This window comes from Ursus arctos, unplaced genomic scaffold, assembly GCF_023065955.2.
Source record: "Ursus arctos isolate Adak ecotype North America unplaced genomic scaffold, UrsArc2.0 scaffold_30, whole genome shotgun sequence".
NCBI classification, from domain to species: domain Eukaryota; kingdom Metazoa; phylum Chordata; class Mammalia; order Carnivora; family Ursidae; genus Ursus; species Ursus arctos.
In genome coordinates, this window is record NW_026622986.1 from 23,315,691 (window position 1) to 23,339,741 (window position 24,051).

Consider the following 24,051-nt stretch of genomic DNA (forward strand, 5'->3'; position numbering starts at 1 on the left):
AAATAAATAAAAATCTTTAATAAATAAATGGAAGCGGAAACTAACAGTTATTGAATCTACTATGAGTCACATATAATTTTTTTTCTCGTACAATCCTCATGGTTCTCTCCTAAGGTAGAAACTGGGAAGAAAAGGAAAAAAGGGAAACTGAGCTCGGCTTTCAGGCTCTCGGTAGACAAGCAGGAGGTGGAACGCAGTCTGATTTCAAAGGAAGCTTTGCATCCCCCTGCGCTTCTTTGCATCCTTGGGTGCAGCACCAGCTACGGGTTTTCAGTTTCCCTTCGCGATACCGTTCCTGCACACACACCTGCACTCCGCATCAGAACGCCGCCGGTGTCGAGTCAAGATTTCCGGCAGGAGGCACCCTCGTCGGGTCACACCCTAGATCATAACCAGCTGCCCCCAGCCCAGCATCCCGCCACTCGGACAATTAACCACGCGGCTCGCGAGCAGCCGGCTCTGCTCGGTCGTTCCTCGGCACCGCCCCGCCGCCTCACGGCTCCTCTGATTGGACGTGGCTGCGTCTGGCCGGCCAATAGCGCGGCGGCGGCAGGTTCCCGGAAGTGGCGGCGCTGCGGGGCCAGACCTCAGCTTCCGCGGGCGGCGTGGGGACCGGTCAGCCGTGCTGTGCCGGCGCTATGAGTTCCTTCATGGGGCAGATGGCCGAGTATCCAACCATCTCCATAGACCGCTTCGACAGGGAGAACCTGAAGGCCCGCGCCTACTTCCTGTCCCACTGCCACAAGGGTGAGTGAGCGCGGCGCGGGCGGCGCGGGCTGCGCGGGTTCTGGCCTCGCCGGGGAGCCGCCCGGGGGGGGGTGCTCGAGCGGCGGAATGCAGGCTTCGGGAGGCCGGGGCCGAGTCTAGCAGGTGCACCTTGTCCCAGCCTAGCTTGTCAGCCTCTCTGAGGCTTTATTTCTTCATCCGTACGACGGGACAAAACCGAAACTTGCGCAACCACCCGAGCCAGTTTGACCAGGCGTAACACTTAGGTTCTTTTGGTAGCTCTCCTAGCAGCGAATAGTCAGAGGTCAGCGAGGATTATTACTTACTTCTTCCTTTACATCTTCGCTTCCATGTTATAAAGAAGACGAGTTTCAGATGAAATTTTGCCCTCCCCTCCCCCACCCCAACATTTATTATCAAGCAAGCGCGTGCGCACACAATCAAACATCCTGTCCGAAAGCTCCATGAACTGCAGGCTCCCGCTCCTTTTAGGTGTTCTGTCCACATCCAGTATAAAAGTTTCGTTTAAGGTGAGGCAGCCAAAATACTAAGATTTCACAGCTGCGCACAGTTAGGGATTAGGCCCTATTGATACGGCTTGGTGGCTAGAGGCTCCAGGTGAGGCTGGAGTGTCTCTAAAAGGGTCTAGCCAGTCTCCAGAGCTGGAGGAGCGCTCAGTCTGCAGCTGTGGGCCATGTGTAACATCTGGTGTGCCCAAGTTACTGCCTTTGGGAAATGCCTCTTTCTTGCTCTAACCTACTATTTTTCTCTCTTTAATGAGGAAAATCTGGACTTCCTCTCTCGATTTGCTAAATAGCACTGTGAGCCTCTTTGAGGGTCTTTCTACTTATTCTCCAGAATAAGGTTTTTGGTTTTGGGTTTTTTTTTTCATTGTGAATCTCCTGCTGGGTGAGAATACCTCTGTTTTGCCTTTTGTCTTGAGCCTCACTGGAGGTTTTTTTTGTTTGTTTGTTTTTGTTTTTTTTGAAGAGAGAGGGAACACAGGGGGAGTGGGAGAGGAAGAGGCAGGCTCATAGCGGAGGATCCCAATGTGGGGCTCGATCCCATAACGCTGGGATCACGCCCTGAGCCGAAGGCAGATGCCTAACAGCTGCGCCACCCAGACGCCCCCTCACTGGAGTTTTTTTTTTTTTTTTTAAAGATTTTATTTATTTATGTGACAGAGAGACAGCCAGCGAAAGAGGGAACACAGCAGGGGGAGTGGGAGAGGAAGAAGCAGGCTCATAGCGGAGGAGCCCGATGTGGGACTCGATCCCGGTAAGCCGGGATCACGCCCTGAGCCGAAGGCAGACGCTTTAACGACTGCGCTACCCAGGCGCCCCCCTCACTGGAGTTTCTGAACTCAAAATGTGCTAGCCTTGATTGAAGCGTGGCGTGGCGGCTTGCCCTTTATGTTTACAAGCAGAGTTTGGAGGAGGAATCCACCTAAAGGAATCTGAAATTGTGATCGTTAGTTTGTACGTTAAGCAAGAAACCGACTCCCTATTATTGAGCAGTTGATAATAACTGTTCCTGTTCTCTAATGACATGTGAGTCTGTTTACTCAACCAGCATATAAACTTACCGAGGGCAAGAACTCAACTTCTGCTTTCAGAAATTTCCCACATTCCTTACTGGTAGTTTTTAATGTTTTTAAGAAACAGATTTCTTTGATGTGCTGTGGACTTAATTGTGCTCCCCCTCACCACCCCTCCCACCCCCAATTCGCATGTTGAAGCTTAAACCCCCTATGTGACTGTATTTGGTGACTGGGTTTTTAGGAGGCAATTAAAATTTAAATGAGCTTATAAGGGCAGGGTCCTAATTGGTTAGGATTGATGGCCTTATAAAAAGAGCAATAGAGATTTCTTTCTCTCCACACACACACACTGAAGAAAGCCCATCTGCAAGCCAGGAGGAGAAATTTCACCAGAAACCAGCCTTTGGCTCCTTGATCTTGGAATTTAGCCTCCAGAACTCTAAGAAATTTTGTGGTTTAAGCCATCCTGTCTGTGGCATTTTGTTATGTCAGCTGAGCCGACTGATACAGAATATCTGACAAATCTGTGAGCTCTTTGGTAGAAAAAATCACATAAATGCATTAACATCACATTTCGGTAGAACATCTCATCCCATGGCCCACTCAGTCGTGTTCATGGACCATCTGGAACCCGGTGCTCTGCTCAGGACAGGTTTTGCTAAGCATCAGTAAGGCCTGGAGGACAAGAGGGACCCATGGCCTGAGATAGTGGCCCAGGGTTGGAGAAGACCCCTTTAGGGGACAATTTACAATGACTTAATCTGGTCCAAGAAAAGGGAAACGGCCGTGGAAAGAAGACTGTGGGTGCAGTCCTCGCAGCACCAAGTAAAATGGCCCGGGTTCTCGTGCCTGGCAGTCTTGGAGGGGGCTGGGCTCGTCCTGATTAAAGCAGCTAGAGTGCTGCCTGCTGATTTAGTTCAGGAGTATGGAGCCGAGTCCTGATTCAGTCTCTTTTTTGCCATGGCACAAATTGTTTGGAAATCCCAACTGAAAGTTCTGCCCTGGGATGCCCCCATAGGCCCTAAAAGCCTGGACCAGGAGTGCTCTGAGGAGATTCACCGTCCGAGGGGGCAGGCACATGTCTGGTCAAGGTTTTCCTTGGGGGGGTGGGGCGACTGCGTTGTTTTCTCTGGAGTTAAGGATCACCACGGGCAAGTTGAGGGCGTGTGTGTGTGTGTGTGTGTGTGTGTGTTAATTTGAATAATTAGGATTGGTTTGATTCACCTAAACTGAGAAGGTGTGGTTATTGCTATCTAGTCCTTCCCATGCTGGAGATTCAGAATGCATTAGGATGCACCATACGTTTAAAGGCCATCTTTCTATATCTGTTACTTTGGAGGGCTGCGAAGTGGGCCTGTGTAGATAGAAATACCGCAGTCACAGCAGGCTGAGAAGAGAATGAAACTCTTCTTATGCCGGCCTACGCCTGAACTAGTTCCAGATGGACTAACTCACATGCCTGGAACTGAATGGGTCACAGAGAGCGGGGCACGAAGGATGGTTGGATTAAAATGAAAGAAGAACGTAAAGGAAAGTGCTGGAAACAGTTCTGAAATGAGGGTCTGGTACTCATTCTTCTGTGGCTACTCAGAGCAATTTAGACCCTGTCCTAAGATGGAAGGGATCATTCTCCTTTTAAATGATGGCCGGAGATGGTCAGCTTTTGGTGGTTCCTGTCCTGTTTTCAGATGCATTTGTCACCTGTGGAAGAAAGAGCCAGTAGCCCACACGAATTAGTTCTCTTATAAACCTCGTGGCACCTGGGGGTTCAGTTGGTTGAGCGTCCGACTCTTGGTTTTGGCTCAAGTTGTGATCTCGGGGTCATGGGATCCAGCCCCATGTCGGGCTCTGTGCTCAGCGGGAGCCTCCTTCAGGATTCTCTCCTTCTCCCCCACCCCCTACTCATGCGTGAGCATGCTTGCTCTCTCTCTCAAATAAAATCTTTTTTTTTTTTTTAAGATTTTATTATTTGACAGAGAGCAAGAAAAGGAATATAAGAAGGGGGAGAGGGAGAAGCAGGCGTCCTGCTGAGCAGGGAGCCCGATGCAGGGCTCAATCCCAGGACTCTGGGATCACGACCTGAGCTGAAGGCAGACGCTTAACGACTGAGCCACCCAGGTGCCCGTAAAATAAATCTTTAAAAGAAAAAGTGAACCTCTCATATATTTTCTCATAAAAGGAAGCTTGAAAAGAATAGGCAACTATTTGCTTGGCCTAAGGAATCCTCTCCAAAAAAAATGTGCTTATGATTTTTGATTCTTTTGTTTTAGATCACATGAAAGGATTAAGAGCCCCTACCCTGAAAAGAAGGTTAGAGTGCAGGTAATTTATTTTGCTAATTATTTGTGTGTGTTTTTAAGTAAACGGTTTAATTGAGCTCTGACTTGTACACAGGAAAGTACATGCATCGTAAGGGTTCACAGTCAGATGAACTTTTACAGGTGAGCATGTCTGTGAAGTTTCCTCCCAGATCGAGAAACAGAATAAGACCAGTGTCCCAGAACAGAGCCCCATTCCTCCTCCTGGTCAGTCCTTATCTCCCAGAGGCCACCTGCATTCTGACTTTTTGTCCTTTAGGTTTGGTTTTGGCTGGTTGTGAACTTTGCATAAGTAGAATCATACCGAATAGACCTGACTCTTTGTTCTCTTTCACTTAACGTTCTGATTATGGGATTCCTCGTGCTGCTGGGAGCAGCAGTAGTGTGTTCGTTTTCCTTTCTCCCTGTGTGTGTTGTTCTGTCGTGAAGATAATCCTATGTTTTTGGATCTTTAAACTACTGCGTTCTTTTCCCGTAGCCTGCTTTTGCCTCAGTGTCAATTCCAGATTCTCAAGATATGTACTGGAAAGGGCCCTGCGGACCCTCTAACTTCTGACCAGTGGATGTCAGTCTTCTCTGCAAAGTGCTGTCACTAGTCTGTGTTCGTGATAAGTGGTAGCCGGTATTCATTGAGTACTTACGTATATGCCAGGCACTGTGGATTGATTAGTTGGACAGTTTCTTTGGGTGCCTGTGATGAGTCAGACATTGTCCTGGACGTGGAGGGTATAATAGTAACAGCACAGATGAAATCCCTGTCTTCTTGGAGCGAACATCCTCTTTAGATCCTCTTGATAATTTTTTGAATAGAAACCATTATTATTTCTATTTTGCAGATGAGGAAACTGAGGAACCAGAGAGGTTTAATTAGTTGCCCAAGGTCACGCAGCCAGTAAGTGGCAGGACCAGGATTTCAACCAGGTCTGTCTCATTTTGGAGCCTGAATATTAGTTATCTATTGCTGCGTAACAGATTACCCCAAAACTTAGTGACTTAAATCACTAATCATATGTTCTCTTTCTCAGTTTCTATGGGTCGGGAGTGCTGACAGGGCACAGTGGGGGTGGCTGGTTCCTGCCTGGCTGGGTGTCCTGTGGGGGCTGTGATTATCTGGAGGCCCATTCATTCAGTGTTTGACACCAAGGCTGAGAAAAATCAGGCAGCTGGGGCTTTTGGGCATCTCTCTCGCTAGAAAACTCTTCAGTATGGTAATTGCAAGGTAGCTGAACTTCTTAAATGGAGACTCAGGGCTTAAAAAGTGTATGTCCCAAAGGAGAACTAGCACGTAGCCATGTTGCCCAGGAGACATAGCCTCCAAAGTCCTGCGACCTTCCTTCATCGCATTCTGTTGGTTAAGGCAGTTACCAAGACAGGTTGAAGGGGAGGTTAAAATAGACCCCTCCTGTCAGTGGAGGGATTTCTGTATCCATTTTGTAAACAGAGCGTGTATGTTTGGGATATAGATTAGTATGGCCATCTTTGGAAAATATGGTCTACCACAGACTATATTCTTAACCTCTAACCTTCGCTTTTGAACAAATTCAAAAGCACCCCACCCCTTTCCCTTCTCGAGAGGTAGCTTCATTTGGTGGTATCTTTCCACACATACCTGATCATGTACAAACGTGTGTCTTTAAGAGTGATGGGGGACACCCTTTTGAGGAAGTCAGAGGGCACAGTATTTTCTGTCATCTGTTTCTTTCCCATTGTCCCTCTGCATTCTTTTTTTTGTTTTTGTTTTTAAGATTTTATTTTTAAGGGGGGGGCTCCTCGGAGGCAGTCTGTTAAGCGGCTGGCTCTTGATTTCAGCCCAGGTCATGATCCCAGGGTTGCGGGATTGAGCCCCACGTGGGCTCCGTGCTCAGCAGGGAGTCTGCTTCAGATTCTCTTCCTCTCCTTCTGCTCTTCCCCACTCTGCGCGCAAATGTGCGTGTGCTCATTCACTCTCCCCCCTTCTTTCTCTCAAAATAAATAAATCTTTTTAAAAAATTTATTTTTAAGTAATCTCTACACTGAACGTGGGGCTCTGACTTACAACCCCAAGATCCAGAGTCTCACGCTCTACCGACTGAGCCAGCTGGGTGCCCCCCCCTTTGTGGTTTTGATGGGACCTAGATAGTCACAGGTGGTGGCATGTGGGGACCTGCTCCAACACTGGTTGAGCCAGCTCAGTGTCTGAATGATTTGAGATAACTGACAGATGATGAAATGTATTTTCTGGTCACTCAGATGGCTCGTTGTGGATTGTACTAACACACCTTTTCTAACTTTCTTCCTTTCAGCTTGAAGGTTTGCTTATACTGTTCACCTGTTACTAAAGAGTTGTTGTTAACTAGCCCGAAGTACAGATTTTGGGAGAAACGAATCGTAAGTTTTATTTTTTGAATGACACTAATTCTTTTTCTCAAGGGGAAATATTTTTCGAGGTTGATGAAACAATGCATTGGAATTATTCAAAGCCCAGTTCCTCCTACACTATATTTATCCATATTAATTACAGTACTGATGTTTAGTCTTTGTAATTCATCAGTTTAGAAGAGGCCAACATTTTATTGTTGCATATTTGTTTTTCTTGTCCTTCAACGGTTTGATCTAGGGTCTTAGTTTTGTTGGTTTAATCTCATGAACCCTTGCTAAGTTGCATTTTAATACTTCAAAGTGTAAAATGTTTAACCCAATCGATAAATCCTCTTATTTAGGTCATGACATAGTTTAGGGAAAATGAACACATCTAATGGTTACGATAAAGGGATAACAACTAGAATAAAAATAGAGTGGACAACTCTGAATCTGACAGAATAAAATGGATCTGTCCAATGGAAAGCAGATAGTAAAGGGGAGAAACAAAAGAATGGCATGGAGAATGTAAAGACGCCAGGAAAAGTTCTATTATAACAGTAATTACTAATTAGTTTTCTAACTAATTTTCTAGCTAATGATTTTCTCAGTTTAGGTTAAGGGGAATAAAGAAAGTTCTAACAGTCTTCATCTACAAGAGACTTAGATAAAGCAAAAGGATAATTGCAAGTTGAAATGGAAATAAAAAACAAAGGAAAAGATGTACTAAACGATTAGAAGCTAAAAATGCCAGAGTGGCTAGTTTTATATCATACAGGATAGACTGGAAGGCAAAAGGAGATCTTGTTTCAAAGAGGATGTTATTTACTGTCAGAAGGAACAACGGATCCAGAAGGTATGAACTTAACATGCAGTTGACATAAAGTAATCACTGGCCCCGCAGTGCTTGATCAGAGAGTGGGCACCGCTGGGGGATACGGTCAGGGTGCACTGACGGTCAGGGTGCACTGCGTGGATTAGACCGCCAGTCACTGTGGGAGAGTCTGAACAAGTGTCACGGTCTGTTTGAGATTTGCCTGCTGCCAGCTCTCAGCTTTCACATCCTCTTTCCACTTCTGCCCCACATTTGGGCAAGCTGATTGAAAAGCCTGCCCCCCCCCCCCGGCACTGACATGAAGTTTGAACCACACAAGCCCAGGCACCCCCCCCCCCAACCACAACAAAAACCAGGGCCACGCACTGCTACCCTCTCTCGGGCCGTGAAGAGCCACTTCCTCCCAGCTGGGGCACTGCTCTCCTCTCCCCGGAACGTCCCGCAGTGTGGGAAGTACAGTGTTTTCATACCCTGCTGGTGCAGTGTGACACAGTCAGCCTCGACCTCTGACAATAATCGGATGGGGTCCATCCCCACTCCCCAGAGTGACCCAACACCAAGGCTATAACCTCAGCCTCGTATTAGGCCTGAAGTTGCCGTGGGTCTGCCCGGCCAGCAGTCGGGAAGTTGAGCTGAGAAAGAAACAGAGAGGGGCAGAGATGGTCTGGAACCCACAAGGACAACCTGGAACCCCCGTCTGTCTCTCACTCCTCCCAACCTGGGTAGTGCTGCAGCTCCCCGTTGCCACTGAGTTCCACACTCCTGGGCCAGGCCTTCGAGAAGCTGGAGGGGATACGCAGCCGAAGGTGGGGTTGCTGCGGTCCTGCCCCGTCTGCAAGCTGAGCCAGCAGGTCAACGTCCTGCGCTGTTAGAATTTCCAGCACCCTTCAGCGCATTAAGAAAGGGCTGGTGGTTGACTTTGGCCTTCCAGATCTCACATAGGTGTTTCTTGTGGCCAGTGCCCACCTGGAGGTGTACGTGGAAGGGACTCGTAGGACAGTTCCGGCTCAGCTAAGCTGGTGGAGTACGAGGCCACCTCACAATCTCAGGGAGACCAGGCAGCTCAGCAGTTGTAGCTGGGGCACTCCCCACACCCCTCTCAGAAACCAAAAGAGGAAGGAGGCAGGAAATAAGAGAGAGATTGGAAGGGCATAATTAATAAATGTGAACTAGAAGCAATCCGAGGCACCCAAAGGGAAAACAAGATCTTTGGTAGACATGGAACATTTACAACAATTGACCACGTACCGCGCCACAAAAGAAGTAGGAAATGCTAGTGATCTGTCTAGGACAGATGGTTTTGAGGACGATGCAATGATGCTGAGTCGCAAAGGAAAGGAGAGCTCCGGTCACCCCATACATACGGGAACTAAATGCATATAATAAGCAGCCATTAGGTTAGAGAGGAAATTGTGAAGAAAAACGTGTAATACTTAGAACGGAGGGACAGTGAGAACACATGTCCAAATGCGTGTGACGCGGCTAAATTAGCGCTTGAGGGGAAATTGAGACCGTTAAGCACATTTGTTAGAAAACAAAGACCAGAATTACGGGGAATGAGTCTTCAAATCAATAAGAAGGAAAAGGAGCAACAAAGCACATCTAAGGGTATGTGAAAGAAGGAAATAATAAAGGTCGAAGGACAAGTTAGTGATACAGAGACCGGCGGGTCACAGAAAATGGAAGATGAACAAAAGTAAAAGCTCATCTTCAGAGGAACAGAGCTAGATTTCTGCAAAGATTAAAAAAAGAAGATGCATATAAAAATACAGAGTGATGAAAGGAAAGTAGCTATGAATAGCAGCAATGCATTTTTTGAAAATTAATGATCATATATTTGATATTTTAGGCGAAGTGGGTAAATACCTGGATAAGTAGGAAAATACCAGATTGAGGCAAGAAAAGTGGAAAACTTGAATAAGTAAACATTGAAGAAATTAAAGCAACTTAAAGATCTCTTTTTCAATAAAGCCCCAGATCCAGATGGTTTTATAGGTGCATTTTACCAAATGTTCAAAGGACAAATAACCCCCATACTGGATGAGTTTTTGTGGGATATGGTAAAGAGAGAAGCCGCTCAACCTTGTTGGCAGAATCGATAACGATAGTGCAAGGAAGAGAACAGCCATTTCACGTACGAGCACGCGAACATCCTGACTAGGGTACTAGCTCACCGAAGCTCACAGTAGTAAAAAAGTGCATGGTGAATACAGTACGTGTTTGTTCCAGAATGTGAGGATTTTTTTTTTTTTTTAAAGATTTTATGTGTTAGAGAGTATGAGCTGGGGCTGGGGGGTGGGGGAGAAGCAGACTTCCCACCTAGTGGGGAGCTGGACTCAATCCCAGGATCCTGAGGTCATGACCTGAGCTGAAGGCAGACGCTTAACAGTTTGCTGTGGCCCGAACCTGTGAACTAGGCCAGGGCCTGGGGATGGATCCAGGCTGCGCCCCTGCAGCAGGAAACCTAAGCCGAATAGCACAAGAGCACACGCCAAGTGTTTCCCAGACTCAAGTTCAGACGGGGGAGGGAGTGGGAGCTCGGGGATGGGCAGTTGAAGGGGAAAAAATTGCATGCATGGAAATAGGACTGCCGAGTCAAAGCGTAGGTGAGTTTAGAAGGCATTTAATGCACGTCGCCACGTCAGCCACGGGAAAGGCTCTACTGTAGCTCAGTCCTGTCCTCAAGCTGCTAAAACGTTTAGTATCACAAATCGGAAATTATTACTCAGAGTCTCAGTAACTTCTAAGTCCTTTTTCTGTGTTTGAGATGGCAAAGGCATGTAAGTCCATGAAAAACGGTGAAAACAGTATGATGTACATATGGTCTCTTTTTTAATAGATATCCATTGAAATTGAAACTCCTACCCAGATACCTTTAGTCGATGAAGTGTCAGGCGAGGTAAGTAAATATTAAATGTAATTTTAAAAAATTATTATGTAATAATATGATTGTTTTTCGCTGTGATTTTGAATGCTCATCTTACTATAAATGAAAGTTATAGTAATTGGGTGAATTTGTAGGGGAAAAAATATTTGTGTTGTATTTCTCTTCTACATGCAAAGGTAGACTTTGACTTCTGTGTGAATTGTTCCTTTTTAGCATATTAAATGCTAATAATGAGAATTCCAGTTGATATTACTACGTGATGTCATTGTCACATTTATTACGTTTATATAATATTCAGGATATAATTTGGTGCTTAGTGCTTTTGTAGCAAATTTATATATTTGTGATTTTCTCTTTTTCTGAATCATTTTTTACTTAAACAGTATCCAAGTGGATCCAATATATTTTTTGTCCTTAAATTTAGAAGCGGGTACTTTTGTGAATATATTGTTTAATAATATGATTATGGACCTACCTTTTCTTTATTTTTTTACCTCACATTCTTCCTAGAGCCAGGAAGTATTTTCCTACTTTATGGTAAATCTAGTTAATATTAGTTCCATGGCCTGGTTATAACCTGCTCTGTGGACGCGTCGTCTACCCGGGATCAGGCAGGGGCTGACTTTTCACAACTCCTCTCTGGAGAAGATCAGGCATGTGAAGTGTAGCCCTCATCGAGTTGTTCACCAAGGGGGACTGCAGGGCAGGTGAGGGTGGGTTAAAAAGGACGGGGAAAAAGGATAGCCTGAAGGTTCCTAAATGCTGTCCTGACCTCACTTAGCTAACACTAGACTCCTCCGATTGCCTCACTGCCTTGCCACCTATGTTGGTGAAAACTGGGCACAGACAGCAGGCAGCTCCCGTTGATCAGAGTCTGGCTGTCCCACTCTGGTCCTTTATTTATTCTCATGCGCTCTGGCTCCGTGTGTTGTGTCTCCAGCGCTAACCACAGGACCCTTGCTCTAATGGGGCCATTGGAATGAATGACGTTAGACTTCTGGGAGGAATTGCCATTATCAGGTAGCGAGCTGGTGTGTCCAGAGCTCTGCCCTAAGAGGACAGTACTCTGCAGAATAGTGACTTGGGGCCAGGTGACATCAGGCTTTTTTTTTTCCTTTTCTTACTGATTTCCTCTCTTGCTGTGGCCCAAATAACATTCCATTGTATGGATAGACCACATCTTGTTCATTTGCTCGTCAATCGATCCACGTCTAGGCTGTTTGTACTCGTTGGCTAGTGTGAACAATGCTGTTGTGAACATTCACATCCAGGGTTTTGTGTGGATGTCCATTTTCATTTCTCTTGTGTGTGTAGCTCGGTGTGGAATTGCTGGGTTATACTGTCACTGTGTTTAACGGTCGTTCAGTGGGTTAGGATTCCACTTGTCTCCAGGATTTGGCGCGTGAGGAAATGAGAAAAGGCATACCACATTCTGGAGAAGTACTTGGATTTGTTCTATTAAGGAGAGCTGGGTCCTGACGATAACTTCTATTATTATTATCTTTTCTTTATTTTCTTTTTAGAAGGAAGAGATTGTTGTGACTCTCCTACCAGCTGGTCATTGTCCAGGATCAGTTATGTAAGGGGGCTCATCTATTTTGCCGTTTCATTATGCATAGATATGTATTGTATTTGTAGAAGTATGTTTTTAGGGTCTAGAAAATAATATGTGTAAGGAGATTATTTCTTTAATATGTAGATGGCAATTTCTTTCATTTTTGTTTCCAAATTGAACTTGGGGGACTGAGGGGAAGATCAAGTTTGAAATGTGGCTTTCTTACAATGGAAGTCTTCAGTGGCCATTTCTCCATTGGCTTTGCATTTTCCTCTCCCATGGATTTTTCTCTCCAGGAGCAGGAATGATCTCATGTAGTTGAGATCGCTAACGCATTTCAGGGACATCTATTGCAAAGGCAGCAGTATATTCCATTATGTTATTCCCCGCCCCCCCCCCCCCCGCAGGAAGGGGTGGCAGCTAAGTGCCGGTCTGGGTTAGAGCTATTAAAATCCCATTAATACTGTATCGTAGGTCGCTATGTTTGTTAGGAAATGTGTGCTATGGATTTAGTGTATATTTGCTTTGTTAGGATGTCGTATGAGACTTAGAAGTCACCAAGATATATCTCCTTCTCAGGTTTTTATTTCAGGGCAATAATGGAACGGTCTTGTACACGGGAGACTTCAGATTGGCAAAGGGAGAAGCCACCAGAATGGAGCTTCTGCACTCTGGGGGCAGGTATGTAATTCCTTTTTTTTTTTGAGAGAGCAGGCACACGAGCAGGGGGAGGGGCAGAGGGAGAGAAAGAGAGAATCCCAAGTCGACTTCACACCCAGCACAGAGCTCGACCCGGGGCTCCATCGTATGACCCTGAGATCATGACCTGAGCAGAAATCAGAAGTCAGATGCTTAACTGATTGAGCCCCCACCCCAAGGTGTCCCAGACTTCACATAATTCTTGAATGGAGGACTGAATCATCTACAAAGTTTTACTGATCCTTTCCCCCCAAATATAAGCCTTTCTTTCAACTAGAAATCAAAGTTTATTATATTTGTGATAGTAAAGCAAAATTTTCTTCTTGAAATGGGGTGGTGGTAACGTTCTGTATGTTGATTGGGGCAGTAGTTATGTGAACCTGTCAAAACTCACCGAATTATATTTACAAAATCTGTGTAATTTATTGTGTGGAAATCATTTCCCAACAAAGTTGATTTAACAAAAAAATTCCAAATTCAATGGAACACCGTCTAAAATTACTGAGAATTTAAACTTTACATATATTTTATTTCACATTAGATGGTTAACACCAATTATTGTTGTTGTGTTTTTTTTCCAGAGTGAAAGACATCCAAAGTGTATACTTAGATACTACTTTCTGTGATCCAAAATTTTATCAAATTCCTAGTCGAGTAAGTCTCCCCAGAGAAGCAGGGGTGGTAATCGGGGTGTGGCTGTATTTCTAGTAGGAAGTTTCTAGAATAACATGTCAGATCATAATCGCCCCATAATTAATTGGCATTAATACCTGTGACTGTTGGGAGTGGAAAGGGTGAGTGATGTTCTTAAAAGTGTTAAATGCCTTTTAAAACTCCTGCCCAGGAGGAGTGTCTGAGTGGAGTAGTAGAGCTGGTTCGAAGCTGGATCACTCGGAGTCCATACCATGTCGTGTGGCTGAACTGCAAAGCAGCTTACGGGTATGAGTACCTATTCACCAACCTTAGTGAAGAATTTGGAGTCCAGGTATGGTGATGGCTCTTTCTTTTCTGTTGCTCCTTCCAGCCTCTACTTTCCTCCCCCTCCCCCTCCCCCAAAACCCTACCGCAGTAGAAGAGGGAAGCAACCTATGAAAGGGCGTGTATTGGGGGCCTGGGTGGCTCAGTCGTCAAGCGCCTGCCTTCCCCTCAGATCATGATCCCAGGGTCCTGGGATCGAGCCCTGCATTGGGCTCCTTGCTCAGTCCAGGGGAGCCTGCGTCCTCTTCTCCCTCTGCCTCTCCCCCTACTTGTGCACTCTCTCTCTCTCTCTCTCTGGTCAAATAAATGAAATCTTTAAACAAAACAAAACAAAAACCAAACAAAACCACAAAGGACGAGTGGCCCGGGTTGGCAGCCCCTGTGGAGTGAGAGGTCATCTCTTTTTATTCATGTGCTCTCGGGGGGAGCCAAGTGCAGCCCTGTGGCTGAGAAGAGCCCTTTGACGAAATGTCCTGTAGATGACGTTTTTTTTCAGAACTGTGGGTCATGAAACAAATGTAGTGATCTGAGTGTATTGCTTCCAGTCCGAGTAATGATGGTTTTGTGAGCGTTTACGTAGAAAATCAGACACGTGCCTTTACATAACGTGTGTGTGAGCGCGTGTGCTGGGTTCCCCTGGGAAACCTATTTCTTACTGTGGGTCCTGGTCCAGGTGTGTGAAAACCACTGTCCTAGAGCACCGAAGCTTCTGGATGGATCGGCTTATATCAGGCTGGGAGGGAGTTGGGTTTCACCTGTCCCTTCCTCGTGGCTCGTGCTGGGCTCTCAGACGGAGCCGCCGAGCCCGTGGCTCCTGTCTTGTCCCGACAGAAGATGGGAGTTCTGGGAATGACCCTGAATAAAACAAAGTGCTGGAGCGGGTTGGACGTTTAAGTTCTGCTCTGTTTTGTACCTTCTCACATAGACCCCCAGCCAACAAACTTGTGCCAAGAACTTACTTCTACACAGTGTCATTCCGTAAAATAAAAACGATGTAGCTTTTCTGCATTTGAAATTTTAAAAAAATTCCTCCCTCCCTCCCTTCGTAAGTCTCCCTCTGTCCTCCTTTCCTTAATTTTTTCCTCCCTTTAGGTCCCTCTGCTGAAATACATTGGTATAAAGTTGTGAATTCTCCATTTTGAGAAGGATTTGCTTTCATTCTTAGCTTTTCATTCCTGTTTTTTTGGTGTTAAATTGCCTTTTAAAAATCACAGTGTATTATAATAGGTCGTGTACGCGTGCGCGCGCGCGCACACACACACACACACACACACACACACACACTGATCTCTATTATCTGCTTTTTTTTAACCTGTCCTCTCTTGATGAAATACAAAGGTAGCCAGTCCCAAATTTGTGTTTACCGTAAATGTTCGTGTGTGTGAAATCTAGGAAGGCCTTGCAGGAAGGAACCGTGGGCTGAGGAGGGGTGTAGATGGGGGAGAGCAGCCTTGGGTGGTGACCCGGTGACCTCAGAGTCGTCCTGGCGTGAGCCCTCTCTCAGGCCCCTGAATCCCTTCTAGGGGATAGAAACAATTTCAGATCAGGAATTTAAAAAGGGACAGCAGGGAGGTTTTTTGGCTAAGGGACCTCAGAGATGATCTCTGGCAACTTTTTCAGGCTTCTTTATTTTTTTGAGGATAAAAAAGTTTCTGTAGGTCTGTACACCTCAAAATTTACCCCTTTTTATCTCCTTAGAGAGTCCAGAAAAGCAAATTTGTTATTACTTGTTAGTTGTTAGTAAACAGGGAGTGAGCGGAATAGGCCACAGGGTAAGTAAGCAGTTATGCTGGATTCTTTTTATGCTTGTCTTGGTATTAATTACCCCAGCGATTTGACATTATTCTAATCTGTTGTTAATCAGATTTCAAAATGAGAATACTACTTATTTGTGCCATTTCATAGTCCTAATATCAATTTACATACATGTTACTTACTTTAAAAGAGAGTATTTTTTAAAACTGACACATTGGTTTAACAATTTAAAATGTATTAGCCTTAAAATTCTAAAGGTGGCTAAGGTTTCTTTTTGTTTTTGTTTTTTTTTTTTTGTTTTTCTGCATCTGCTCTCCCCCTTTTAATCCTGTAAAGGGGTGTGTGGTAAGGGGGGAATCTGGGTCTCTGCTTCCTACTCCAGCTGTGTCCCCCTGAAACTGCCCTGCTTCCATGGCATGTTGGGGGTGTGTCGTCCCAAGTCAGTGATTCTTGATTGCTGACATATTTAGAGTAAAACTTGACACATAGTAGGCGTACAATAAATAGGAGTTGAATGACTTGATGGATTGAAGGACAGTTGAGTTGACTCTTGAACAACACGGGTTTGAACTACACGGGTCCATTCATACGTGGATTTTCTTCGATAGACACGGTATTGTATCACACACAGTACTGTGTGGTGACAGATGGTGGCTACACCTGTGGGCACAGCATAACCCACAGTTACAGGCTCGTCCAGTCACTAAGTTGTACACCTGAAACTAACGTAACATTGTGGGTCAGCTGTACCTCAATAAAAAAAAATACAGTGCAGTACTCCCAAGTGTATTTTCTGTTATGATTTTCTGAATAACATTTTCTTTTCTTTAGCTTGCTCTGTTGTAAGAATACAGTGTGTGATACATACACAGAATATGTGTTAGTTGACTGTTGATGGTATCAGTAAGCCTTCTGATCAACGGTAGGCTATTAGCGGGAGTAGAAAGTTACGGGGATTTTTGATTGTGGGAGTTGGTGTCCCAACCCCTGTGTTGTTCAGGGTCAGCTGTATTAGTGTGATTCAAGGAAATCCACCGAGTCTCCGGAATGTTTTATTACCACCACCAGTAGGCACTAATGCTGACTGGTGGGAATATGATCTTCGTCCTTTGCTGGTTGATATCCTGGCAGAATACCAGTGTGCACTGAAATAGCCAAAAACTAGGGGTGTTTTGTTTTGAAGATTTTATTTATTTGAGTGGGGGGCCGGGGATTGGCAAGCGGACTCGGTGCTGAACTGGGAGCCCTGCACGGGGCTTGATCCCAGCCACCCCACCCAAAACTAAGTTTTAAGAAAGAAGAAAGTGCACTAACTGGATGATTTGCTCGGCATAATTACCCTTGAACAGTTCATAGGAAATACAATTCAAAAGAATAGGCTTATATGTGTTATTTTATTCAGATTCATGTGGACAAACTAGACATGTTTAGAAACATGCCGGACATTCTTCATCATCTCACAACAGACCGCAGCACTCAGATCCATGCCTGTCGCCATCCGAAGGTACGGAGTAAATTGTTTTTCTTGTTGTGGGAGTGATGTATTACCCCAGGCCACGCAGCTGGACGTTACTGTGTTCCATTGCCATAGACGGCGTGGTAGGAAACAGAGACCCTCTTTGTTTTTTAGTGAAATAAATCCATACGCATTGGATACATGTTTATTTGTAGTGAATTACACAATGAGTAATGTATTTATAAAGAAATTAGCTATATATTAGAGCTTATAACTTAAGAAAACACAATCCATTGTTATTTATATTTGAGACTCATGACCTGTGTACACATGTATAAACTATTTTTCTTCTCATTTGAGTTAAATACTTAGATCTAACTTTGCTTCACACTTTGAAATGGTTTTATATATCGCTGGTCCAGTCTCAGATGAGCGTTTTTAGTGTCTTTGCAGCTCATTTGTAATTCATTTTCGAGTGCCAGCATAGAACTCCCTTCACTTAATAAGTACCCTTCTGTTATTAAAGGTCAGGTATTAAATTTTGCATTTGCCCTTAACATTTTTTTTCCCTCTCAATTTATATAGTCATTCAATGTCACTAATACTAAATTGTGATCTTCAGAGGTGGGGGTTTGCATGATCATGAGTTTCCTCTAAATTTTAAAATATCTGAGCATTCAAATGCTGAGTAGTTTTTATTTTTAAACATTGTATTTACATATTAACTCACTGTGATAGTAATATTGGCTCCATTGCCAAAAACCTAAAGTAGACTTGCTCAGCCCTAAAGTAAAGCATAATTAAAAAAAAAAAAAAGAATTCTCACGTGTAACATGGAATATTCTACTTCAGACCACTGTAGGATAACCACAAGGTAAGAAATTATTTTGGTGATTGGTAAGCTGCCTATCAAAACCCGAGTCATGAATTTATTTCACCCTTTTGTGTGTCTGTGCACAGACACACATCCTCACCGAATTCGCAGATGGATCGACATCACTTAGAGAATAGCAACTGTTTTGTCCCTTTTTTGTTGGACTTGTAGCCTTTGGTCCGCACAAGCCCCGTAAATCTTTTAATTGGCAGACTTCTCTGCTCTGAGTTTTCTTACATCCCACAAAGTAGCTGCATTTGTAACTGTCACTCCTGTCACTTCCCACATGGCTACTTGCCTTGGGACACTCCTTGGAGTGGCTTAGTTCTCAGGTCCCGTGGCCTCAGGAATCCTGCTCACGGCTCACACCCCGCATATCCCCCGCCTCCTCGTCAGGACCCACAGCAGAGGCCCTGATGACCTTTGATTTGGATGGAGTGCTAATGGTTTTGTAGGACCCGATGCATACACGACGTCTTCGGGAAAATAGTCCCACTGGTTTTCAGCCTTTAAAAACACTTTTGTTACTTTTTCCTCCAACTTTGTTTTGAAAAAATTGGATATGCGGCCCGTATTCATTCTTCCCTGGTTGTGTAGTAGTGTCCTTCTTAGCGTGTGGAGAGGGAGCAGGGCATCCTGAGCGAAGGTCGGGTGTGTGTTGCGGTCACTGTGGCCTCTTCCGTCTCTTGATGTAGATTAAGTGTCCAGCCTTTCACTTTTCTTTCAGGACATTGATATTTTTGAAGAGACCAGGCCAGTCGTTTTGCAGAATGGTCCTAAATTTGGCATTATCTGATTGTCTCCTTACATCTGCTTTTTTATTTCATGTCTGTAAACTTATAAACACTTGTTTTTGAGACCCTGCCCACAAAGAGATTTGTTGAAAGTGTTGAACTGCTTTTCTGTTTTTGAAATCTTTTAGGCAGAGGAATATTTTCATTGGAATAAATTACCTTGTGGAATTATTTCCAAAAATAGAATTCCACTCCACACAATCAGCATTAAACCATCCACTATGTGGTTTGGAGAAAGAACCAGAAAAACAAATGTAATTGTGAGGTAAGAAAGCAACCTCTCTTTTGAGAGAAACCTTGCTTTTGAGGTAACTTATCTGGTTTATTTTAGTTTTTTTGTTTGTTTCTTCTTTTTAAAGGTTTTATTTATGGGGACGCCTGGGTGGCTCAGTCCGTTAATAAGCGTCTGCCTTTGGCTTGGGTCATGATCTCAGGGTCCTGGGATCAAGTCCCTCATCGGGCTCCCTGCTTCTCCCTCTGCCTGCTGCTCCCCCTGCTTGTGCTCGCGCAGTATGTCAAATAAATAAAATCTTTTTTAAAAAAACATTTTACTTATTTGAGAGAGAGAAGGGGAGGGGCAGAGGGAGAGAAAGCAGCAGACTTTCTGCTGAGCAGGAAGCCCGATTTGGGCGGATCCCAGGACCCAGAGATCATGACCTGAGCTGAAGGCAGATGCTTAACCGACTGAGACCCCCAGGCGCCCTGATTTGTTTTAGATTAAGTGCAGTCTAGCCTAACCCAAAGAGGAGGATATACTATAATTGTGGAGAATAACTTCCGAAATTTAAATGCTATTTAAAGAGGTGCTACTTCCAAACCTGCCTGATGGCCAGTACCATGAGCCAGGATTTCCTGAAGCCTACTCCAGTCGGGTGGCTGGAGAGTGGAGGTGTCTTGCTTGTCGGGGAGTAGAGTGGGGAACTGGCGTCGTGGGGGATAGAAGCCCTCGGTGGAGTAGAGGAGTACCATAATCGTCATGTTTCAGCAGTACTTCCCTTAATATTGGGTATTCAGAATGCCTACGAGTATTTGTATTTCTGGAGAGTTCCCTCTTGTCCCGGGGAGAAACCCGTGACTGTAGGGTGGTTTTATATTGGAATGGATTAAGTGGGAAGGCATGAAATTTAGAGCTTAGCTTAGTTTGGATAAGTGACCTTTTAATTTTGTGTTTTCATTTCCCTTTAGGACTGGAGAGAGTTCATACAGAGCTTGTTTTTCTTTTCATTCTTCCTACAGTGAGGTAAGAGGAGCCCATGTACTCAGGACTCTGTTGCCAGCTGCTTTGGCGGCCTTCATGGTGACAGCATTAGTCCCCCCGACTACCTGAGGCATCTCTTTCCCTACTGCTTAAGATTTGTTGTGGCTTTTCCTAAAGAAATGTAGGGGAAATGTCAGCAGATGAGCTGTGTTTACTGAGTACAGAGGAAATTGGTTATTATCACCTGTTTTCAGCCTAAACATTGAATACGGATGATTAAGGTTTTCTTCCCGTCTCGCTTCCTGCATGCATTTTAACTTCCCCACTTCGGTTGTTCTGTTCACCTGTCCTAAGAGGTCTTATGTAAAGGAGTATCACGGATAAAATCTCATGGGCAGCCTCAAGGTGCTGTCCAGGTTTTTGTCCTCTTCCAAGATTGGATTGTGCTGAAAAATTGAAAAAAAGTCCTGAATATTCAGCAGTGGGGAAGAACAAAGGTGATTGAGATAAAGACCTTATTCTTAGGAGTTTAAGGTTTATTAAATGGTTTTATTAGGATCCTTTTTATTTTTATTTTTTGTTTTTTTAATTAGCCAGCATATAGGAGGACATCATTAGTTTCGGATGTAGAGTTCAGTACTTCAACAGTTGCATTGTTAGGATCCTTTTTATATAGAGAATTGGCCTATTCACTAGCGTGGGAACTTGAATATGTGTAATTTATTTGCAAACTCCTCGTGCATTTCAAAAGTAAATGCTAGCATCTTGTAAGTGCTGAGTTTTAGTAATTTCATGTACGTATCAGGAGAAAAAGGTATATAAAATCAGACTTTGTATGACACTTGAAGTCACATATAATTTTAGTTTGACCATTTCAGCACTTAAAGATTGATTTCCCTGATAACTATTATTTTTGTATTTGGGATACATGGATACAGCACTGCCGCAGTGAGCCGTGGACGTGTTAATGATTTGAACAGGTGGATTCTTCCAGAGCTCCAGGTAGTGGCATTCTTATCAAGTCAGCCATAGTATTGTAAATGATTCTTTATCATATTATCAAAATATTACAATGACATCTCTATTAAATAACTTACCTTAACTTTCAGGTACAAATAGGTTATCCAAGAGCAGCCTGGAAGGAATTCATTGTGATGGTATTATTTAGTTAATGTGTTTTCCTTATTTTATCCTGAAATCTCAGATTGTTGTCAGAGCCTCCTTCTGGGGATTTGTCTTTGGTTTGGCGTCTGGCTCAGCAGCAGGGTCCCTGCCTGTTGATCCCATAGTGGCTGGGTGTCCTGTCTCAGCCACGGGGAGGGCATCTAATCAGGGAAGAGGGTAGGCCTTACTTTTTCACTTAGGACAACTTCTGGCCCATTTCCCTCCTTCAGTGCAGTTAGCAGCTGAGTTGGGGAGCATAAGCCCTCCTGCGATTTTATGCACTTACCCCCCAGGAAGGAGCTGTTTCCCTGGTGCTTGAGCGGAGAGATGAAGCAGATGACCCCCCGGCCTGCCGTCAGCCCGCCACACTCCCCCTGGATTAGCGCTCGTGATCACGCACACCGTGGGTCGCTGTGCGCGCCACGTGGTCATCTTCTCTCAGGGTGGCGAGAAGCAGACAGGCTTTTCTGAGACGTGCTCTAATTAATAGGCCTATCCCAAGTATAGATCATGTTAAAATATATTTAAAAACGTAAATAGTGGATTTTAAAGAATTATTTATTTTAGAGCACGCATGTGAGTGGGAGGAGGGGCAGAGGGAGAAAGAGACTCTGGAGCAGACTCCCTGCAGAGCCGCACAAGGGGCTCCATCTCACGACCCTGAGATCGTGACCTGAGCTGAAACCAAGAGTCGGCTGCTTACCCGTCCGAGCCACCCAGGCGCCCCCATAAATTGTAGATTTAAGTATCATTTCCTGTCAGATTTTTTCAAATACAGCTGATCCTCCTTATCTGTGGATTCCTTATTTACAAGTTTGCTTGCTCACTAAAATTTGTTGTGACCCCCAAATTCATAGTGGCAGCACTGCGGGGTTGTTTGCAGACACGCCCAGCAGTCACCGGCCACGCAGATGCCCAGTTTAGGCCGCACAAGGCCGTGCTGTGCCCTCTCCGCCGAGCTCGTGGGGTAAACAGGGCTCCTTCTGCAGTCAGTCCCATGCTGCGTTGTACACAGTTCTGTGCTGCTGGTTGGGGATTTCACTGTCTGAAACGGCCCCAAGTGCAGTGCTGAGGTGCTGTGTATGTTCCTAAGCACACAGGCTGGCAGGTGCCTTCTGGAGAAAAGCCGTGTGTTTGATAAGCTTTGTTCAGGGACGAGTTATGGTGCTGTTGACTGTGAGTTCATAGTAATGAATCAACAGTACATACTGAATATAGGTGTCTTTTTTTTTTTTTTTTAAGATTTTATTTATCAGAGAGAGACAGTTTGCGAGCACAAGTGGGGGGAGGGGCAGAGGAAGAAACAGGCTCCGCGTTGAGCAAAGAGCCGGATGTGGGACTCTGGGATCATGACCTGAGCCGAAGGCAGACACTGAACCAACTGACTGAGGCACCCAGGTGCCCCTGAATTGGTATCTTTGAACACACACACACATAAAACAAGGTGATGCATTGATAGGTTGACAAAAACGCAGTGACCAGAGGTTCAGAGGAACCTTCTTTTCCCCTTACGTGTAGTGGTTCAGTGTTTGCTCATTCACCGTTCCCGGTGACCTCAAGGAACATAACCCCTGCGGATAATGAGAATAGACAGTGTTCATGAATTGTTTTAAGGCAGACATCTGATGTAAGGACATCAGCTTGTACAAGGGACAGAGGGTGCCTGTCTAGTAGGTGTCTCTTGTCTCCTGTGGCCACTTCATTTCTAAGTAGAAGGAGCCTCAGATTTCTACCAGCCTCAACTTTGAATTAATTACGCAAATCATGTAGCTTGTGGGCAGGTAAATAATAGTTTCTGTTTGCATGCCTGCTCTGAAAATACAAAAGAATTTGTTTATGAAAAATACCTGAAGAATGAATGGGTCCTCTTGTTTTTTCTCCTGTTTTAAGTAAGGTAGCCACTTTAATATGAAGTTATTGATAATTCGTGGGTTCCTACCTCTTGATTTGGTAGAGTTGAGTTCTAATAATCTCAGAACTCAGTTTCCCCATTTGCAGAAGGGAATAAAAACCTTTGTGTTGTCATTATCTTTGTGATGGATAATTCCATTGAATGTTAAACATATGCCAGGTGCCGAACACTTCACATGCATTATCTCATTTATACTTTTAGATGAAGAATCTAATAACTTAGAGACTTCAGGTAACTTGACCAAGGTTACATGCTCACCAAGATGTATTAAGCGACAAAGCTGAAACTTGTCTGCGTTGTAGAGATGTTTTGAGGAGTAGTGACAGAGCTCTTGTTTAGCATTCTGAACTTTGCAGAAAATCAAGGTATTCATGAAATTTTTGCATTGTCCTCTAGATGAGAATAAATTTAGAACAAATCAAGCATCCTGGAAGATGCAATTTCCTTATTTTATTTGCTGGAGAAAAGATGCAATTCTAAAACCTTGTTTTCTTGTGTGTATTAAATATTCACCTTAATTCTCATTTACTTGAAGGGAATTAGTTAATTATGGGTGACTTTCTTAGACAAGGAAACTAATGTCATTTAAAGAAATACAGGGGTGCGTGGGTGGCTCGGTTGTTTTAGCGTCTGCCTTTGGCTCAGGTCATGATCCCAGGGCTTGGGATCAAGCCCAGCAGGTGGCTCCTTGCTCAGCAGGGGGCCTGTTTCTCCCTCTCCCTGTGCCCCTCCCCCCTGCTTGTGCTGTCTTGCTGTCAATAAATAAAATCTTTAAAAAAAACAGAATCTTTGATGGGGCGCTTGGGTGGCTCAGTCGTTAAGCGTCTGCCTTCGGCTCAGGCCGTGATCCCGGCGTTCTGAGATGGAGCCCCACATCAGGCTCCTCCGCTGGGAGCCTGCTTCTTCCTCTCCCACTCCCCCTGCTTGTGTTCCCTCTCTCGCTGGCTGTCTCTGTCAAATAAATAAATAAAATCTTTAAAAAAAAAAGTAAAATAGAATCTTTGAATTCCATTACTAATTCCT

At 44.5% G+C, this 24,051-nt stretch overlaps 1 protein-coding gene across 2 annotated transcripts in view; it reads left to right on the plus strand.

The window, feature by feature from the left end:
• Window positions 1-557: 557 nt before the first annotated feature.
• Window positions 558-24,051, plus strand: part of DCLRE1C (DNA cross-link repair 1C) — a 34,241-nt gene continuing 10,747 nt past the window's right edge. Inside the window, exons 1-11 of one of the 2 annotated variants that reach the window (XM_026479031.4) lie at window positions 558-747; window positions 4,537-4,588; window positions 6,867-6,951; window positions 10,596-10,655; window positions 12,167-12,222; window positions 12,778-12,879; window positions 13,479-13,551; window positions 13,742-13,882; window positions 17,033-17,134; window positions 18,883-19,019; window positions 19,940-19,994. In XM_026479031.4, coding sequence (XP_026334816.1) covers window positions 639-747; window positions 4,537-4,588; window positions 6,867-6,951; window positions 10,596-10,655; window positions 12,167-12,222; window positions 12,778-12,879; window positions 13,479-13,551; window positions 13,742-13,882; window positions 17,033-17,134; window positions 18,883-19,019; window positions 19,940-19,994 — 972 coding nt within the window. In that variant the 5' untranslated portion in view covers window positions 558-638. The remainder of the gene's footprint in view (window positions 748-4,536; window positions 4,589-6,866; window positions 6,952-10,595; window positions 10,656-12,166; window positions 12,223-12,777; window positions 12,880-13,478; window positions 13,552-13,741; window positions 13,883-17,032; window positions 17,135-18,882; window positions 19,020-19,939; window positions 19,995-24,051) is intronic. The other variant, XM_026479033.4, reaches the window with a different exon arrangement.